The sequence below is a fragment of the Electrophorus electricus genome, chromosome 10 (genome assembly GCF_041902795.1).
Source record: "Electrophorus electricus isolate QZ-2024a chromosome 10, ASM4190279v1, whole genome shotgun sequence".
In the NCBI taxonomy this organism is placed as follows: domain Eukaryota; kingdom Metazoa; phylum Chordata; class Actinopteri; order Gymnotiformes; family Gymnotidae; genus Electrophorus; species Electrophorus electricus.
Window position 1 is genome coordinate 20,267,809 of NC_137506.1, and position 19,863 is coordinate 20,287,671.

General features: G+C 37.8%; 1 protein-coding gene across 3 annotated transcripts in view; it reads right to left on the reverse strand.

Moving 5' to 3' along the window:
- Positions 1 to 19,863, reverse strand: part of ttll5 (tubulin tyrosine ligase-like family, member 5) — a 58,987-nt gene that overhangs the window by 7,135 nt on the left and 31,989 nt on the right. For 2 of the 3 annotated variants that reach the window (XM_081722344.1, XM_081722343.1), the window contains 6 exons: positions 18,532 to 19,368; positions 18,239 to 18,420; positions 14,108 to 14,229; positions 6,933 to 7,110; positions 4,325 to 4,575; positions 215 to 3,881 (listed from right to left, as the gene is read on the reverse strand). In XM_081722344.1, the coding sequence (XP_081578470.1) occupies positions 3,797 to 3,881; positions 4,325 to 4,575; positions 6,933 to 7,110; positions 14,108 to 14,229; positions 18,239 to 18,420; positions 18,532 to 19,368 (1,655 nt within the window). In that variant the 3' untranslated portion in view covers positions 215 to 3,796. Of the gene's footprint in view, positions 1 to 214; positions 3,882 to 4,324; positions 4,576 to 6,932; positions 7,111 to 14,107; positions 14,230 to 18,238; positions 18,421 to 18,531; positions 19,369 to 19,863 lie in introns of those variants that run through there. The other variant, XM_081722342.1, reaches the window with a different exon arrangement.

Consider the following 19,863-nt stretch of genomic DNA (forward strand, 5'->3'; position numbering starts at 1 on the left):
TTATTGGCTCCCGGTGCTCCAGTGCAAAGGAAAAACCATATCCAATCAAAAACAAACAAAAACATTCAAAAAAGGAAAAATTTACTATTTACAAGTTCAAGGGAAAAAACATCACCTTTCTCTTGAATTTTCTCTCGGAAATTTGTAACGGAAAAACAGGAAATAATGTGATGTCACTTCCTGTCTTTGGGCAGGAAAATTCCCCATAAAAGTCCCCTTCAACACAGATTAGAGCATCTTTTCCCCTCCAAAACAACATGGAAACCTCTCCACAAATATAATCACAGGCAAGTTCATTTTTCTCTTAACCTAATTTTATTTTACTTACTTAGTTAAAATATACAAACTTTTCTGGCCAGATAAACATTAAACTTAAGCTCTACTAACATATTATAAGAGCAATATTTCATCTCAAATACTTCCCCTGCAGGTCCTCACTAAATAAGACTTTTCCATGCATGTTAATCACATCAATAAAGTATGACCAAATTATTCCTGTGTTAATTTACATGCACACATATATAAATATATATATACACACACACATACACAGCATATGTGCATCTCAATCACAGAATCCATATGAACACACTGTGGTGGAGGGTAGCTCTATCACAGTCACATTTCTAAGAAAGAGGGGTGGTGCTTACTGGAATATTGTTATCCAAGTATTTCTTTGTGCTTTTATTTGATGCTGTTGATTAATTGCATGGTCTTAATAGCAGACATTATGGAATTTATGACAAATGTCCCACCTTGGCAGCAAATGGCTTTAATAATTATGCCTCTCCTAAAGAACATCTGGCCATGGTGAGAATGTTAAATCATCAGTTCCATCCAGGAGGGGTGAAAAACAGGAGCTAACATGCCTGTAACACTATACATTAAATCTCCTAAGCATTTTTGGGAACAATAAATAAAGCTTAACTAGCACTAATCTCCAGTAACAGAACAGTGGCTTGCCAGAGAAGAATTAGCACAGTAATGAGGGTGCACAGTGCTGCGTTGTAGGGTACACACAGTTGGCCTTTCATATGGTTGCACAACCCCAGGGTACCAAAGCAGATAGAAATGCTCCAATTAAAGACCCAGCTGACCATGCAGGAAGCAACACTTTAGTACTTTATTGGCAATTTGAGTTCAAGGCTCTTTGCAGCAGTTACTCAGCAATGAGTGTATCTATGCACCACTTGTTGTGAATATATATGCTTCAATGGCATGTGTTAAATTCCATTTACACTCTGAACAGAGCAGACCTAATGTGTAATACTGCATTAAAAACACTAATAAAAATGCATTATGCAACAGCGTTTTTAAAATCTTTTAATGTACTTAATTTTCCCTAAAATGTTTTGCACATTTTTCCATCTATCCATACAAAGTATAACCATTATATGTGCACACAGACCGTAGTGTAATCCTATGATTGCCTCTTCCACCAACATCTTTAAAGCTCTTAAAACAAACTTCAGGCTGTGTTAATATAAACACTCATTAATCTGTGTCAGTATTTCACTTTTATTTTTTACTTCTCGTCCTCCCCACTTTTTTGCAATGAGCCGCTTTTTTCTTATTGTCATGATTCATCCTCAAAATGTAACCTAAGGCAGTGCTAACTAAACACACTAATTTCTCATATATCCACTATACACTCTTTGCCTCCTTCATTTTAAGACTTCGTTCTAACTCTTAAATTATTAAGTTTAACTACTGAATGCTGCATGCTGACAAGACTTAAGGCTTCACATTTTTAACAACTTGGAAAGCCAATTGCTTATTTCTTTACTACTTATTTTAAGCCAAAAAGTGAAAATTGCATTTTTTGTTCCTTGGAAGTAGCAGCAGTGGCAGCACACCAGACAACAGTACTGTTGTAATTGTCAAACTATTAGTTATACCACTCTGCAACCTGTTTGCTTGGCTACAGCTCCAACACTCAATATGCCTTGCAAATAGAACATACAAATACATTCATAAAGCTTATTCTAAAAAGGCTCCTTTCAGGTCCTTTCAGAAAAAACCCAACTAGTACCCATAAAAGGTATAACAAATTGGTCTCAAAATGTATAGATTCTATGGATTCCAATGCATGTGTACCCACGTATCTATTTATGAATACACATCGATCCAGGCAGCATCTATGATAATGCTCAGTATGCATTTCATACTGCATTGCACTTTTTTTTATTTGTGTGAACTGTAATAATTTATCTCATAGGGATAATGTCTGGTCCTGTAAATGGTTTAATTGGCTGGAAGCCAGGTAATTCTCTAAAGAGAATATGACTCAGCTCCTATACAGTTATCCCAGACACTAGTTCACTGACTGCAGAAACTACGCTTCCATTAAATGATAAAGAAGGAGAGCGTTATTTTTGTATCAATAGAAAACTGAAGAACACCCAAAGGAAACAGTTTAATACTCATTTTCTGTTTGTAATCATCTTTGCCTGTGCATTTTGTTCTCCCACTCCATCTCATTCCAAAGTTTATTCCTCCTCCTCTCCCTTCACCTGTCTTTCACTTGCCTTTTTTTCAGCTCCCTCCTTTTACTTTTGTTCCTTTCACTGGCTCGGTGTTTCCATTTGAGCATTTTTGGTCTCCAGGCTTCCGTTTTTCCCACACTCTCCCATGTCACACAGGCTAACCACAAAAATGCAGGACTGCAGAGAGTGTGAGGGGCTCTGGAATTCCACATGCTGAGTGTAAACACAGGGCTGGCCAGGAAGGCACACAGAGGAGCAAACACCGCACCTACCCTCCCCACCACTATCATACCCCTTTCTCAACCATCAGCTCTCTCCTTAACCCTCCCACCCTAGGAATTATCCAACCCTCTTCAACTACTTGTTATCTCTCTTCTTACTCTCCCACTTATTTAAATGTGTCACACATGATATCAGCAAAAGTAAAAAAGATCATCTTTATTTAACCAAACACCAAATCATACCACTGTCAGCTGTCCTTAGGATGTAATTTCACAGCATTCTCATCTGAGTCCAATAAAACTAATCTAATTTCACCCTTTTATTCCACTCCCTCTGGTATGAGAACTCCTGCCTGACAGTTTATACAGGTCAAGGCATCTCAGCTATATACATACCAAATAGCAGAATTTCAGAACCCCACAGAAATGCCCCAGAAATCCTTAAGCACTTCCTCGTTATTTTTTTTTTTCTTGGAGAAAAACAGTTACAATGTCATCTAGGTGAAGCTGTGTAGCTAGAGGGAAAAAAGCAATGCAGTATACATTAGCATTTCTGCATTTTCTGGTGGCTGTGTCATGCTTGCCCCACAGAGGCTTTGGTTATATTTGCCCCTTCCAGCTATATTTATTCATCTACTTACTCTAAATGCTTTGCAGATGATTATCTAATCTTAAAAGCATGACTAATTGTTTTAAATGTAAAACAATTAACATCCCTGATGCACACAAAACTAAAATTGAATCTATTCTATACAAATGGTCCCATGACCCCTAATTTTAGGATGTTTGTGTGTGTGTGTATGTATATATGCTGTATGCACACTTGAGTTGGAGATGGGGGTCCTGGCCTGACTAGGAGGGGGAGTGGGGGTTGTACTAGCAGCCCACCAAGGCGGCCCATGTGCTTCCAGCAAACAGGCCAGCAATACCATTGAGGTTTGCCGTTGTTGTGTAGTTTGGCCAGATGTGCAGCAATAAAGTCAAGATGCAGCGTGAGAAACAGATGACAATTTGGGCTTTCTCTGGTTCCTGCCTCTGCCTCCCACACTTTTGTCTGCAAATCTCCAAACAAAATGTTTCCAAACACCCTCATAAACATGGCCCAACAGTTGAACAGCACTGTTTACTCATGAAGCAGAGGTCTATCACAAACCTGTGGGTGTATGTATGAGTGCTGATAGAGGAAGAGAACCAACAGTTGCATTATTATAGCTTTCAATATGTACTTGTACCATGCAGCAGAAATGTTTGATAGTTTACTGTAAACTGTTGGCTTTCACATACATAGTCTATCTGCACATTTTTGTAACTTTTGGAATATAAGAACAGAAGAACAAAATACAATAATATATTTTATTTGGAATATAACAGCTATTTAGACAACAGAACTAGAAAATTTAAGATATAAACCTAATTTATCTTATAAAGCTAAATGCAAGTGCTTTATGAACTGAATAGGTTTGTGTTAGGTTTGGTTAATATAGCTAACTTAATATTTTAAATCTTTAGCAGTTAGAAGCTTGACACTGGATTTCCGTAGAAGAAAATTAGTGATTTTGTAGGAAAATATAATTGTAAACTGAAAATTAAATACGGAGTATTGTACTGAGACCTTACTTGTTGATTCTTTGGTTGGCAGCTTTGCGTGAGAGTCCATCTCTAGGCATGGTGGTAGGAGGTCTGGGGGTGAGAATGGTACATCCCTGAGCAAGGATCTGAGGTTTGGGCTGGCCCTGGGGTCCTGGAAGCACTTTCTGGTTCAAGGTGTACTGGGACTGCTGGCCAACTTGAGTGCCATATGGTGAGTTGTTGGGAACATGGTTTCGGGGTACAGCACCAGGCGCAAACATGTGTCCAGCCAGTATGGCCTGGACAAGAACACAAACACAGATAAACATACAATAGGAATTAAAATTAGGTGAAAGGTGAACTGAAAAATACCCTGAAAAATTAGAGGTTCAGTTTCACAATCTGAGCTTCAGTCCTAGTAGATTAGGTAGATTCAGTCCAATTAAAGTTTGAGTACATTTTCGGCATCTCTGCAAAGTAAAGATCATATCTTTATGCCTTTATTAGAAGATAGAAGCAGCATTTTCCTGCAAGTCACATGAGGTCCAACAGCAGCAGACTCCAAAAAATGTAATTCATTTACATGGGAAAAATTTTTTATAAATGTCACAGCATATCATAACAGGCACTAAATACTTTATAATCGGACATACCAAAACACAAGAATTCTTCACATTTCATGCTTATTTAGACAAGATTTTATTTGAATGAGTACTTGGAGTTTGTAAACATTCCCATTCCTAAAAGAAATGTAATGACTGCCGTTCATAGATTTCAACTCGTCAGGAATGTTGAACATTCCTTCCATCTATATCCATTTCACACTTGATGTGACTGGACATCTTCACATTTCCTCAGTCTGTATAAGCAAAATTATAATTAGCCTCTATGCACAAGTATACTGTATGCATGGGGTTATGTCCATAGGCAAAAGGCTATATATGTGTACATATGTTTATGTTTGGTGTGCATGTGTATGTATGTTTATCTTCCATGCATCCAGTAGAGTGACATGGAGCGTGTTCTGAGACTGCCGGGTTTTGATGAATGAGAGGCCTGAGCCTGCATGTTGGAGGGTCTGAGTATATGCTTCTGTTGAGCAAGGCCAGGAAAGGGCACCTTTCTAATGTTGCCAAGTGGCCACTGGCCAAGGCAGCCAAGGAGCCGTGAAGTCTGCATCCAGTGACTGGAACAGGGAGCAGAGAAGCCCAATAACACAGTCCTGATTTCTTTATTTCATAGCTTAAAAAATGTTTAAGATATGGATAATTGGAGTAACCTTCAAGCTACTTTAACAACTATTTTTAACAAAGACTCTAATTTTAAAGAGCAGTGAGTGGAACAGCAAATACAAACATCATGGCTGAGATTCCCTAGAATGCAACAGGTCAAAGATGTTATTTGTGTGGAAATTTAAGCTGAGTAATATAGAGAGCCATGGAATGGAGGAATTAAATGGAGAAATGTCTGAAACGTATTATAAAAAGTAAGCAGTGACTGAATTGACTAAACGGATCAAATCCACCTGGACCAATCAGTTGGAGGTCAGTCAAAAACAGGAGCATTACTGAACTGGTAGCTTTGGTGGGAATATCCACTGATACTGCCATGACTCAAAGACAAATTTCACCCGCTATGCATACATACATAAGAATGTAAAAGGATGACCATGTACAAACTGAGCGCTACTTGTCTTCTGACCCGCAGGCCTGGTTCAGCCAGCCTACCTGGTCTTATTATTGCACTGTATCAAGACTAATCAGTTTAGGCATATTTCAACCTTCTTTAGCTCTTCAGATAATCAGATGACTAGGTGTTGCCTTCGAAAATCTCAGGTGATGATTTTAGAAATCTTTGCACAAGGCACCAACATGAAACCAATAAGTCACACCTGCATTAGGAACCAACTGTTTTTGTTGTTGTTGTTGGCTTGTTACTTTTTAACAGCTCATATAGATTTTAAAAGAACTAAATTCTGATAACCAATAATATCAAGCAGTACAATTATATATGGTGTAAAAAAACAATTTTTTTTTAAGTTTAATTAAACTACTGGACGATGGAGAATTAACAGTCATGTTTGACAATTAACACTCACAGCAGTTAGTAAAGCAGTGTTTCACTAAAAAACACTGCTTTACTGACTGCTGTGTGTGTTGTCAAACATGACTTAATTCTCTATTGTGCAGTTCTTTTAAATAATAAACATAAGAAACCTAAAAATATAAATAATCTACATTTTAAAACCTAACCTTAAACATAACTGTAAGGGACCTAAAACAGCTGCAAAACAGCATTAAATTAACAAATGCAGTTTTCTTAACTAACATTTAAAGAGACATATAACATTTATATCAACTGGGCCCTAATTTAACAAAACAGGTACAAAACCTGCATGACCATTACAGCATGGAAACAATTATTCACATTATTAACCATAAGACCTCATTATACTAAGCAAATCAAAAATGTTAAAATACAAACCAAAATCTGCTCAGTTATCACAATCTGGAGTAAAACTATTATTTTACACCAGATCTGTCACAAAGAACTGTTTGTGATATGTTGGATCAAATAATATCTATTTAATACTTATTCTGGCCCATGTATATTATTTTGCCATTGGCTATAAAACTACTAGCATTACAGTACTGACCTGATGACGTGTGCGGCTCTGGTCCAGTAGCTGCATGGACTGTAGTTTCTGCTGCTGGATGGCAAACTGGAGCTGATAGCTGCCTATCGTAGGCTGAAAGTTTTGCTGCAGCCCTGCTTCCGTGGCCCAGTTACAGGCAGTCTGACAATGTGCAGCATTCACAGCCTCACACCTGGGACTGCAGCAGCAAGAGGGGATGGGGAGAAACAGGAGAGAGTCTTTATGTTTCATTAATCACATCACCAGGTAGCAAAGGCAGGCTATTAACCCTGGCATTAAATCAATGTGGTTTGTATTCAATTCTGCAGTGGAACTACCTTCAGCCACTGGGGTGAGACCAGTTTAATATAAATGCTACAATAATTGTATCAAAATGATTTAATACATAGTCCTTTCCCCTCCACCAAATTCACTCTAAATTTGAATAGATACTCTAGCAAAACAGACAGATGTAAAATTGTCTCCCATGGAAACGTTGTGATTTCCCAGGTTCATCAATTGCATTTGGTCACCTCAGTGAAAACAATTATTCATTAAAATGGATTTAGAGGATTATTGAGTCAAGGACTATAATTAATCTGTGTATACTAAACTGTCATTAGGAATTGCTTGTGCTATAAGATATCTATAGTCGTGGCCAAAGGTTTTGAGACTGACAAATTTTGGTTTTCACAAAGTTTACTGCCTCAGTTTTTTAAGATCCTTTTGTTAGATGTTTATATGGTATAGTGAAGTACAATTATAAGCATAATTTTTAAAACTTTTTATTGACAACTACATCCAGTTTAAGCAAGGACGTAATATTTAGAGTGCTGATCCTTCTTTTTTAAGACTTCTGCAATTCGCTTTGGCATGCTGGATAGCAGCTTCTGGGCAAAATCTTGACTGATGGCAACCCATTCTTGCCTAATCAGAGCTTGGAGTTGATCATAGTTTCTGTGTATTTGTTTGTCCACCCTCTTTTTGAGGATTGACCACAGGTTGTCAATGGGATTGAGATCTGGGGAGTTTCTGGTCCTGGACCCAAAATTTCAATGTTTTGTTCACCGAGCCACTTGGTTATCACTTTTGCCTTGTGAATTGGTGCCCTGTCATGCTGGAAAAAGCACTGTTCCTCACCAAATTGCTCCTGGATCCTTGGGAGAAGTTGCTTTTCGAGGATGTTTTGATACCATTCCTTATTCATGGAAGTGTTCTTGGGCAAAATTTTGGATGCAAAACAACCCCACACATGAATGGTCTAAGGATGCTCTGTTGGTATGACACAGGACTCATGGTAGGTGCTCACCTTTTCTTCTCCAGATGATCGTTTGTCCAGATGTCCCAAACCGTCTAAAGGGGTATATCAGAGAAAATAACTTTACCCCAGTCCTCTGCAGTCCAATCCCTATACTTCCTGCAGAATTCAGTCTGTCCTTGATGTTTTTCTTGGAGAGAAGTGGCTTCTTTGCTTCCCTTCCTGACACCAAGCCATCCCCCAAAAGCATTCACCTCACTGTGTATGTAGATGCAATCACACCTTCCTTCTGCCATTCCTGATCAAGCTCTTCACTGGTGTTGACCGGATCCCGTAGCTGCATCCTCTTTAAGAGACGATCCTGGCGCTTGTTTGACTTTCCTCAGTGCCCTGAAGCCGCCTTCACTGCAATTGAACCTCTCTTCTTGAAGTTCTTGATCTGATAAATGGTTGAAAATCAGCTGCCTTGTCCTCATTAACACTTTCTCCTGACCTAACGAGATCACTGAAGTGATGTTAGCAGGCCATTTTGAGGCAGGGCTGAAATGCAATGGCTAGAATGCAATCATTTTTGTGTTTGAGTTAATTTTCATGGCAAGGAATGACTTTGCTATTAATTGCAATTCATGTGATCACTCTTCACAATCTAGAGTTAATGCACATTGCCACCATAAAAACTGAAGCAGCAAACTTTGTGAAAACCAAAATTTGTGCTAGTCTCAAAACATTTGGCCATGACTTTACAATGACCTAACACTGACAACCAAGTTATATGTGACAAACATCCTCAATTAATCAAAGCATTTCAAACATGGAGCACCTGTACTTGTGTAATGTGTGAATTGATGTATACTGGATCATTTAGCTAAATTCAAATTTATAAACAATTCTGACCCCACCACCTGGAGTCTCCAGAGTGCTGGTATTACAGAAGCATGAGGATCTGTGATAAACATCAGTCATGCAGAACACATTACATCTCACAGTCCTGTGCTCAACTCATCACATACCATCACCATCACCAGTTAAAAGACCCAGAAAAATAACTTTTGAATGGCTTCACGCATTTGTAACCCAATTAGCATTCATATGAGCCCTGCCTATTGCAGCTCTTTGCCTTTTTGTTCATTTTCATGACTACAGGGTGTTAGAGCAGGCCCCAGTGAACAAATTCAATACTTCAGCAGTGAAAAAAGAGCAGCCCATCAGTCAGAATGTCTTTACATAATTATTTGAAGAACATCACAAGCACAGAGAACTTTTAGTCCTATGTTTAGTATTCTTTTAATTCTCCAAACTACCTCTCCACTTAGTTAAGCTCCAGTCATAGAACTAAATAACTTTGGCAGCAAATGCAAATTGATAATAAACAGACTGCAACAAAACTACATTATTATTGGTGGGAGGGCGCACATGTGTTTGGGCCAAAACTACAGCTCACCTCTGAAACGGATTACTCACAGTCATGTGGAAACTTTGTTTATTGTACCAAAACATGCTGATACGAGCAATAACTACTATGCTAGTCATGCACATGCAAAGTATTATTCTTATACACAGCTAAATATGTGGAAAGGGTATGCTCAAGGAAATTAAATCATGTAGCATCGTTCCACAGCCCTGGAGTAATACCTCAAAGCTGGTCAATGTGGCTAACATCAGTACACTGTGGATGGATGGCCAGCAGAGGGTTATACGACATTGAATTTAGTGCTAATAACTGCCTAGCCAGAAGGGGTGCTTCACTGGGAATGGAAGGGACCAGAAGGTCAGCGGTAAGAGCAACATCACACACACAATAAGGATCAGTTTGCAATATTCACTTTGAGTTTCTTTTTCACCATCTAAGTACAAAATCAACACTGTAATTCAGAATGCAAGCAAAACCAATTTAAATGAAATGTGCTAAGAATCACCAGGTTAAAAGACAAACTGGTGAAAGGTGTCTGTGTGCGCACGCATGTGTCTCTACAGTAAGGTAGCTTAGGCTAGGTGAAGTGAGGCACCTCAGCCCAGCCAAACTGCCAATGTGCCGTGCTTTGGGTGTCGACTCATTTACACACCACTGTTATTCCAGGGTGGATTTTCTCACAACAGAACCTCATAGAAGAGCCCCATGCACAGCCCTCCATGTGGTTCCAATTACACTAAAGAAAAAACTTTTCATTTAATGGAAGATGCTATGCTTCTCATCGTCCACATTTTTATTCTTTTTTTTTTTTTTTTTTTTCTGTAAAATCACCTATTAATTTTGGTCCCTAACATTTTTCATGACAGGACTACCCAATGCCAGTCTAAGAGATCTCCCACCCAGCAGAGCACAGATCCAACACAATGGTCTCTAATATTCAGATTCTACTGAGGGCCTTGATTATCTTGATATGTTGCATTAGATTAAGGTTAGAACCAAACTCCAGACCAAAGATGGGCACACATGTTCTAGGGTTTCAGATGCTCTTACAATGGATATGTAATCAAATTACTTTATCTCTTATGTTTTAATTCCAACACGATTCCATGATTTTAGGAGGTTTTTAAATGTATCTTATTACAAAAGGTCAGACTCAATGTGTGAATATCAATGATTTAAATTGATAGTGCAAATGTATTTAAAATTTACCCAATTTAGTTACTCCAATGGAACATTACAGTAGTTCTGCAGTTAATGTAGCACTGGAGTACTAGTGTCCTGCTGTGCTTTCAGGACCTTCAAATATTTTCTTTTACAAGCACAACTGAGAAATACAATTGAGAGATGTGTTTCTGCTTTAGGGGGATGCTAATACTTTTAAAAACTATTAGTGTCAGGCATTCCAAACCTGTTAGTCTGAGGCAAATTTTCCCCCCAAGGGAAAATCTCCCACATTCATTCATTCATTCATTCATTCATGTACACTGAAAGATAGATATGGTATATTAACTGAATTGAAAATTAAAAAGGCATGCAGTAATTCATTTTTACTTTGTGTCTGATAAAAGCCTTCACATATTGACATAGTTTACTGTGACTAAAACAGCAGTCTACAATGACAATGTGAGCAGGAATCTGTAGGAATAAAAGCCTGGAGTTTTTATGCTAATCTACAGGGAGGAAACGAACTGAGTACTACAGCTTTGTAAGATGCCAAGGTAAAGCAGAAAGTCAAATCAGCATTATCCCCTCTGCTGGGCTCCACATTCCTCCAGCTGTACTCCAAAACCTAAATATCCAATAATTATGACATTCCATTATGATCCTAAACCCCGTCTATTATTACTGTTTGCAAGTTGTACCCAATAACTTACTGGAAATGAATCTCCACCTAAGCCAAGAGCAGAGGCAGCCTGAGCACCCATCCAAGAGTGGCTAAAATTACCAAAATATTTTACAGACTTATGAAACATTGTCATTTACAATGTTTGCCACACACTTGCTGTTCTAATAAATCTAATAAAATAATGCCCAAATACAATTCATATATTCTGCTGTTAGATTATTTTTAAAAGTTCAGTGGCAGGTCTTGCATCAGTATTTAACAAAATTGGGATGAATCACTAAATCAAACCAAATGGTAGCAGTACGAGAGGGCCATACAGTTTCTTATATGACTCAATGTTGCTGTATGTTTAGGGGTTAGCAGGTACAAATTAATGGTATATCCATAAGTGTTTTAAGGCAATGGCAGTTTTAATAATAATAATAATAATAATAATAATAATAAAAACTAAAATAAAAAAAAATTAAAAATAAAAAAACCTTGGAGTGGGAATTGGTTTGGAAGTGCTGATACAGCATACCTGGCAGCTCCTGGCTAGAGCAACTTCAAAGGCCCCAACTCTTTGAAAGGCATCACGCCTCACCCCCTTGGCTTCTTAAAAAGCCAGTATGCTTAACCGCTTCAGCATGTTTGGCACATACTACTGGTCCCAAGATGCAGGACATGGAAGGAGAGCTCAGGGAAGCAAACATTAAAGACAGTGTTACAGACAAAACAATCAGGCAAAATAAAACCCTAATTAGGTGTTACAATAATGAGGGTTTGGGATTTTTCAGCATTTTTGAGTCACATACAAGGCAAGGAATAACAGCTTGATTTGGTTTAATTTAATTTGGTTTGGTGAACAGCATATAGCAGCCAATGGAAAGTTCCATGCAGTTGCTGTACGAAAGGGATACCACGTTCAGGCCACAAATGAACCTTCAATTACAAACAAGGACCAACTGCCAATGCAGTTTGGTGAAAGGACTAAATTCTCTTAGTGTTCATCACCAGCAACTTTAATTATCAATAACTAACTGCAACAATGGCCAGGATTCAAGGAGTTGAATCACTGTATAAACTAGCATAGTGATTAGAATTAAGTCTATTTTAAGTATTATAAATTCTAGATTATAAATTCTACATGTTTTTCCTTTATTTCTAAGAAAGAAAGAAAGAAAGAAAGAAAAAGAAAGAAAAAGAAAGAGTCAATATATTCCAAGAATTCCTTGACAGTTCCGTACTTAAGGAAGGGTTGGACCAGAAAAATAGAGGAGTAGATGAGAGCCAAAGACATTCAGGTATCATTGCGAAAATACTGAAGAAAATCATGTTTTTAACCCTTCCTGTACATAGCACTCTGAACTTTGTAAAGTCTTTTAAATCATGGGCTGATGAACAGCCTATGAACAGTTTTAACCTTAAAAAACAATTTACAAAGTGTGTAATATGATTGGTCGAAAGTATAAAAAAAAAAAATTGTGGTTTAAACTTCTACTTTCATGATAAGCTCTGTGTTTTTAAAGCTTTTTTTACTGCCATTATAATTATATTCCTCTCAGTTATTCCCCTGCTGAGATGACACAGGTCAGAAAGACAAAGTGATTGCAGGAGGCATTTTTGACAAAGTGCTCATGAGAGAGCAATCTTTTATTTTAGGCCTTGCCACAAAGCTTTCTGCTATAGCCAATATTAATAACCTCATGTACAAACACTCTTATAGAAAGAAAGACAGATAAGGGAGCGCTTCTTATTCAACTTGTCTTTCCCTCAAAAACTAGACCAAAACATGCATACTTTCTTTAATGTATAAAAGAATCTCAAATTTCAAAGAGGTGGTAATTAACTATCCCTAGAAGTCTGGAAATGCTACAGTTTAAATATTTTATTTTCCACCAAATTATACACTCCCAGCTGTCTTTAAAGCTTCTTCAGAGACCATTAAACTAGCCTTTAAGTTTTACTGGCTGTGACTGATTTGGCCAACACAAACTAAGCACCTATAAAATTGTTGTGAGAAGATTAGGCTGAGAATGCCTACAGAATGCTAATGTGTCCCATCAGTGAAGCATTTTAGTCAGTGTGTATGTAATATGCACAGGATCTTATATTATTATCAAGCTTATATTATTTTCAGAGTCATTTGATTGAAGGGAGAAACAGGTGATTGCAAGTCTGTCTCACTCAGAAAAAGGTAGGAGGAGGAAGTGTAATATACCACTAAGACAGGACCATAAATGTTAGAGGAATTTGTGGTATTCCAGGGGTTGTAATATTAAAGCAAGAATAAAGACATTATGTAATCACACAATCCTTTGACTCCAATTCCAGCATTTACCATGGCACAGAAAAGACATGCTAGAGCTAATCTGTAACACTTACCCTTTCTTAACATGCAAGCATATTAGTCCAAAAAATGAATGTAGTTGTAATAGTCAAAATACAGAAATGTACTACAAAAGCACCAAAAACAACATTAAAGTAATGCTTCATTACAATGCTGTGCCACATGGTGCTTCATGCTTGTTTTCACAAACTTTTAAGAGAAACGTTATGAAACAGTTTCTGACTTAATATACTATGATGTCAGCCTTGCAACACTGGTTCAAATAATGCCCTTTGTTAATCCAAACAAACCTGTGTATGAGAATGTGTTTGTATGTGTGTGCATTTGGGCACACAAAGGTATGTTTAATTACCCTACAGCGCCAGAGAGCCTGGTGTTGGTGTGCATAGATCTCGCTGCTCCAGGTTGGCACCCTGGGTTCAGAATGAGTCCCCCTCTGCTGAAAACTCCATTGGCCAGGTTGAGATTGGTCAACTATGGAAAGGTCAAAATAATTGCAAAAAATATAATAAATCAAAATTTAAAAAAAGATCATACATGTCATTTGAAACCCAAGTGCATTGCACTTAAAAACAAAAAGCATGGAAGAAATGTACCCTACTAGAAACCCATGTTATATTCTGATGCCTGGATCTGAACAACTGTGTGAAGCAGATTTAATATGGCTATGTGGTGGTACACATCAAATGGAACAGGCGCTAAATTCCTTCCAATACAGTTTATCGTCATGACAGGGGCCACAAGCCAAAACAGTGACACACATTTCTAGAACCAAACCATCTCATTATAAGCCTTGGCCCTTTTGAAGTAAAGAGGTTTAACTTTTTTCAGGTCCAGTTACTTTTTTAACCTGAGAAAGCTTACAGTGGTATCAATGATATGGCTCACTGCAAAGTGTGGGGAATGCCAGCTCCTTTTCCAGGTCCCTAACCTTTCATTTTATTTATCTCGTGCTCTTTTGACCAAAGACATAAAAATACATCATCAGCAAATTATCCATTTAGTCTAGAATAGACACATTTAGAACATCTGTCAGTGAAAATATGCTGTTATTCCAGCTAAAAAGGTTTCAAGGTGGATTAAACAACTAAGGGAGCTTGCACTGGATCCATGTAGAAATGACTGAGGAAGATTAGCAATCTGGGTGAGAATTATAAAAATCGGTTGTGAATCAAGATGTGTTGAGTATCCAACATATATAGATTTGCAAAACACGCATTCAAAGCTGAATTTCACTTTATGTTTAGCATTATATAATGCAGAAACAAAAGAATTAATGTTAGTTATCTGTAAACCTGAGCCTACCACACAGCACTAAGAGAGGAGGATATAATTACACACTTCTTTGTATCTAATCAATAATACATAGAATGTAACCAAACCTAGCATCATCAAAATCACTGGAACGAAACATGGGGAAAGGTGTGCAATAAACTCAAGTAATTAAGCGAACTGAATGGATTACCTTTTTTTGTAAGCATATGCTGCATTTTTACAAGATTTTCAGCACTTTTTTCCTTTGAAGCTGACAGGGCTATTTATGGTCCCCCAGAGTTTGTAGGCAGGTGAACAGCATGTTTGTTACGACAGAGAAAGGGAAATGTCAAACATTCCTCAGCGACAGGTGTTTAAATTAATGCAAGATCTGACATAACACAGCCAGGCCTTTAGAGCTTCCCCAGGTTTCGGTGAAGGATTTTATCTCCTAACTTTACAACATATTTGTCTGAGATCCATCAGCCCTTGTCTACAGATATGAAAGCCAGTGACTAAAACAGCCAGTGACATTTGTTAGGCCAGGAATTTTTCCTTGCCTTGTTTTTTCCCTCAATGGAGGATGCTTCAAATCTTGTCCAATATTACTGTTTTTCGAATGTTTTCTGTTTTTTAAAATAAGCTTGCTTTTGTTGCTTAGTCATACTCCTTGATAAAAAAAATAAATAAATAAAAATCAACAATGTATTTCATGATGCATAGTATAATTTAAAACATAGCTAGAAAGTCTTAAAAATATATTAAGTTCCATATAGGTTTATCAAATATTTTTCCCATTGTTTACAATTTTGCCAGGCATTAAAACCTTATTGAATCTTACCGAATCATACTGTTTTCCTGCACCCTGTGCACACACACACACAATTTCTGTATTTGGATTAAGTCTCTGTGTGGGTCAAACACCACTCCACAGTACGTCTCCAACATAAGCTAGAGGAAATTGCAGTCATATCTCAGCCACATTACAAACATCACATGCCTTAGAAGTTGATCATCCCCAAGCGATATTTTCATTGAAAAGTTAAACATATGATGCTAGACCTAAGTCAGATATGCAAAGTATGTCCTTTTTCCAAAACCCTAAATGTTCATTTTATATGACTCGTGCTTTCTTGACCAAAGACCTAAAAAATACATCAGCAAATTATCCATTTGGTGTAGAATAGACACATTTACAAGACCTGTCAGTGAAACTATGCTGTTATTCCAGCTATAAAGAGTTCATGGTGGATGAATGAGATATCTTACTGTCTCAATTCTCCAGGGTAGAAAGAATATCACGCAAAATGGCATTAAGCTTTTCTAATGTGAATATTTGTGCGTCATGCAGCTTCTATATTTGAGGCTAAATGATCCGAGGTGAGACTCAAATGTTATTATTCTGGGCTGCATCGGGCATGTGTGCTAATGATGCATGTTAAAGCTGAAAGGTTACTTCAAGATGGCTATCATGTTGCACTTGCCCTCCTTCCTGAGGTCACAAGAGGTACTTTGAGGCTACTATGACAGTTTAAGTCCTGTTCTCACAGAGAGCAGCATTTATATTTATTCCATTTATGCTTCTTCTGTAATGTATATGTCAGAGTGCTAATTGATTTCAGGGGTTACTGTACAGCAAATGTAGTAAACCAATATGCATGTCAGGAGATTACTGCATATACAGGCATTAAGATGTTGGTCACTGAATGCAGCAAGTGAAATAATTTATCAATACTTATGGTAATGGAATACAGATGATTTATAAGTTTAGATACATGGCACACAATTGATAGGAATAATATTTCACTAGAAATGATAGTCAGAGTAATACAGAGTGCTAATTATGATGATAAATATAATGATTATATGGACAAAATTAAATAGGAATCCTAAATATCATAAGAAATAATATGACAAATAGAAAGATAAAGATTTTACTATTTGATAGTGATGACACCAGGACCTGCATTAGCTCACAATAAAACATTTTTTTTAAAACCCTGATCCCAAAATTGCATCCAAAGGTTTGGGACTAGCTGACCTAATGCATTAATTAAGATTTGCTTGTGTTTTTAGAATGCATTTGTGTTTTGGAGGTTTTCTGCCCTGGCATTTTTTTTCTGTTGTTATGTGTAAGTCACTCTATACTCACAGTCCATAAAGCATTACCAAGTTCAAGTAATTTAATCTCATTCCAAACACAGAAGAAAGCAATGCATAAATATGTTCATGAGTTTGTGCAACCCATGAAACTGTATGCTGGAAAGTGAGGTCTTCTCCATGACTTGAATGAACTTTCCATGATAAACAAAGCAATCACCTTCTAATGTAACAGTATACATTAGAGTTGAGGAGCAGAGAAGGCTTAAATTTACTGTCTGTGTGGTCTTGTGACATTACAAAGAGGAGAAAGAGGGCAGTAGAAAGGAGCTGAACCACTGAGTTTCTCACCCAAAACCTTCAGGGAAGAAATGATAGAAAGACAAAAAGGTAGTTTTCACTCCCGTACTTGGTGCCAATTTGTAACATTCTTCTATTTATAAGCATGAATTACTCAAGAACAAAAATATCTGCCTGCCTTTTAAATATCAACACAAAGCACCTCCCCTGTGGAGCGTCCGATAATGAGACCTCACACGAAGCTATAAACTTCAATCCCCACCAACTCTAACAACCATCATACTATGTACTACATGTGACTCTTGCTCTCATTCTACAAAGCATTACAGTATTTAATTCCAAACAAACACAGAACACACACGCACAAATATATTGTATATCAAATGCTAATACGTTAAAGTAGAATGATGAGTGTGTGGTAATATGGTAATTCATTACAGTATTAAAGATAATTGATGTGCTGTACACACAGCCCAGAGTTTTTTCAACAGCCAAAAAAAAAACATTAATAATTATTTCTAATGTCTTTGAAGAAATGGCTATAGGTTTTCACAAATGTTGCCACACTACATACTGCTGTATTATAAGTCTTCAGTATCACAAGTAATAGTTCTATGCCCTAATCTTTTAATATTTTGCTAATTGCTGCTTAAAATACAGAAGATGACAGGCTTAAGGTGAACAGATTAGTCCATAAGGTTTTTAGAGTGTGGAAAAAAGGCATCACTGTGCACTCTGAAGTACCCTGTTGAATATTCAGAAAAGCAATCTATGCAAAATCTTTGAAAAGAGAACAGCAGGTAGGATCTGGTGTTGACTGGGCACTCACATGTTCTGTAAGTAAGCTAATGTGGCTGGAAGTGTTGTGCTGTCGAGCTGCTTGCTTCTCTACAAGTGTCTTTAAGGCAGACACAATAGCCTGTTGATTAGACTGGGCCTGGGCTGACAGCGAATTCTGCTCTTTAATCATTCCTGCAGAACCAGGTCTGGGTTTAGTAGCCTTTTGACTCACTGCAGGAAAAGCAAAGCATACAGAATGTCAAAAATCTGAATGTTTAAGAATTATTTATTAGATAAGGTCTTCTAAGAAACTATAATTAAGTTACGAGAAAGTCGAGTTACCTTGCCCTGCCGAGGAAGGCCGTGAGAGTTTCTGACTGTGGATGTTTATCTGACTAGAATTGGACGTTCCCGCTATGACGGCACCATTAGCGGAGGGCTGTGCTGAATGGGAATAGTGGACACGCTGCAGCACTTCAGCAGTAGCCGCTGATCCAGTGGATCTAAGATTTGACGAGGCCCACATGACGTGTGAAGGTTGAACGGGATTGGTGGATGAAGAAGATCCACTGGGATGTGGTTTGCTTTGGGGTTCAGCATGTGGGTGTGGGGGAGGCTGGACATAGGGTGGGGGCTGAGCTTGGGGTTGGGGCTCTAACACTGATGGTGGAAAGCAGTGCTGCAGATGAATATGCTCACAGTCTACAGCTACAGGATGACATGAAGCATGCTGGGAACCCAAGACATTGGCTTGGGTGTTGCAGCTTCCTACTTCAGGCTGTGCTAAGCCAACTTTGAATATTTTTGACAGGGCTTTTCCATTTCCAACAACAGGAGGGTGGGGTTTGTTACTCCAAAGGTCTTCTTCTGTAATTCTTCTCATTTTGCTCTTACTGTTTTGAACCTCAGATGAAAAGAAGGCTTGAGGTTGGATTTCAATTACTGAACCTCCTCTTTGGGTTTTGTTTTTTCTAAAGCCACCATGACTTAATATACTGTATTTGTTATTTTTGCTTCGGATAGTGTTACTATGGTTGATCATATTAAGAGTTAATGCTGTTTTGCTGTCTTCTTGTTTGGTCACACACTCTTGGGTTTCTTCATTTTTTGCTTGACTGGCCTTGGAAGCAATCTCTGAGGATTCTGATGCTCCAGAGTTCTCTTTGGCATTTGAAAGAGCTAATTAAAAAAAAAAAGTGACAGATAAGCCCCATTATCTTTGGATATTTATTATTAAAAGTCTTACAAACACTTATCTTCCTAAGACAAAACCAGACTTTGTAGGATTTTTTAACTTTAACTATTCTTTCCCTTGTGATTTAATTGTTGCCAATTCCAACCCATTAGCTAGATCTGCACAATAGCTACCTGTCTGGGAGGCTGAGGGGTAACACATTTGTTCTCTGAAATACATGAATTGTGCCAGTGCATATTTTCAAGCTGCCATTACAGGACAGCTGAACATTCAAAGAGGACAGTGCTAACCACCCAACTGTGAATACATGATACAACATATACCTGCTTGCAACTGGTTAGCATCACACTAATCAACAGAAACAAGGCCATCTATCTCACCCAGACAGCAGGGTCAGGTATGCTGTCCTAGACTCCTGGCCACAGACAGCTGTTGCAGGGCAGGATAAGCCATAACCTTAGACAGCTGAGCACGCAGAA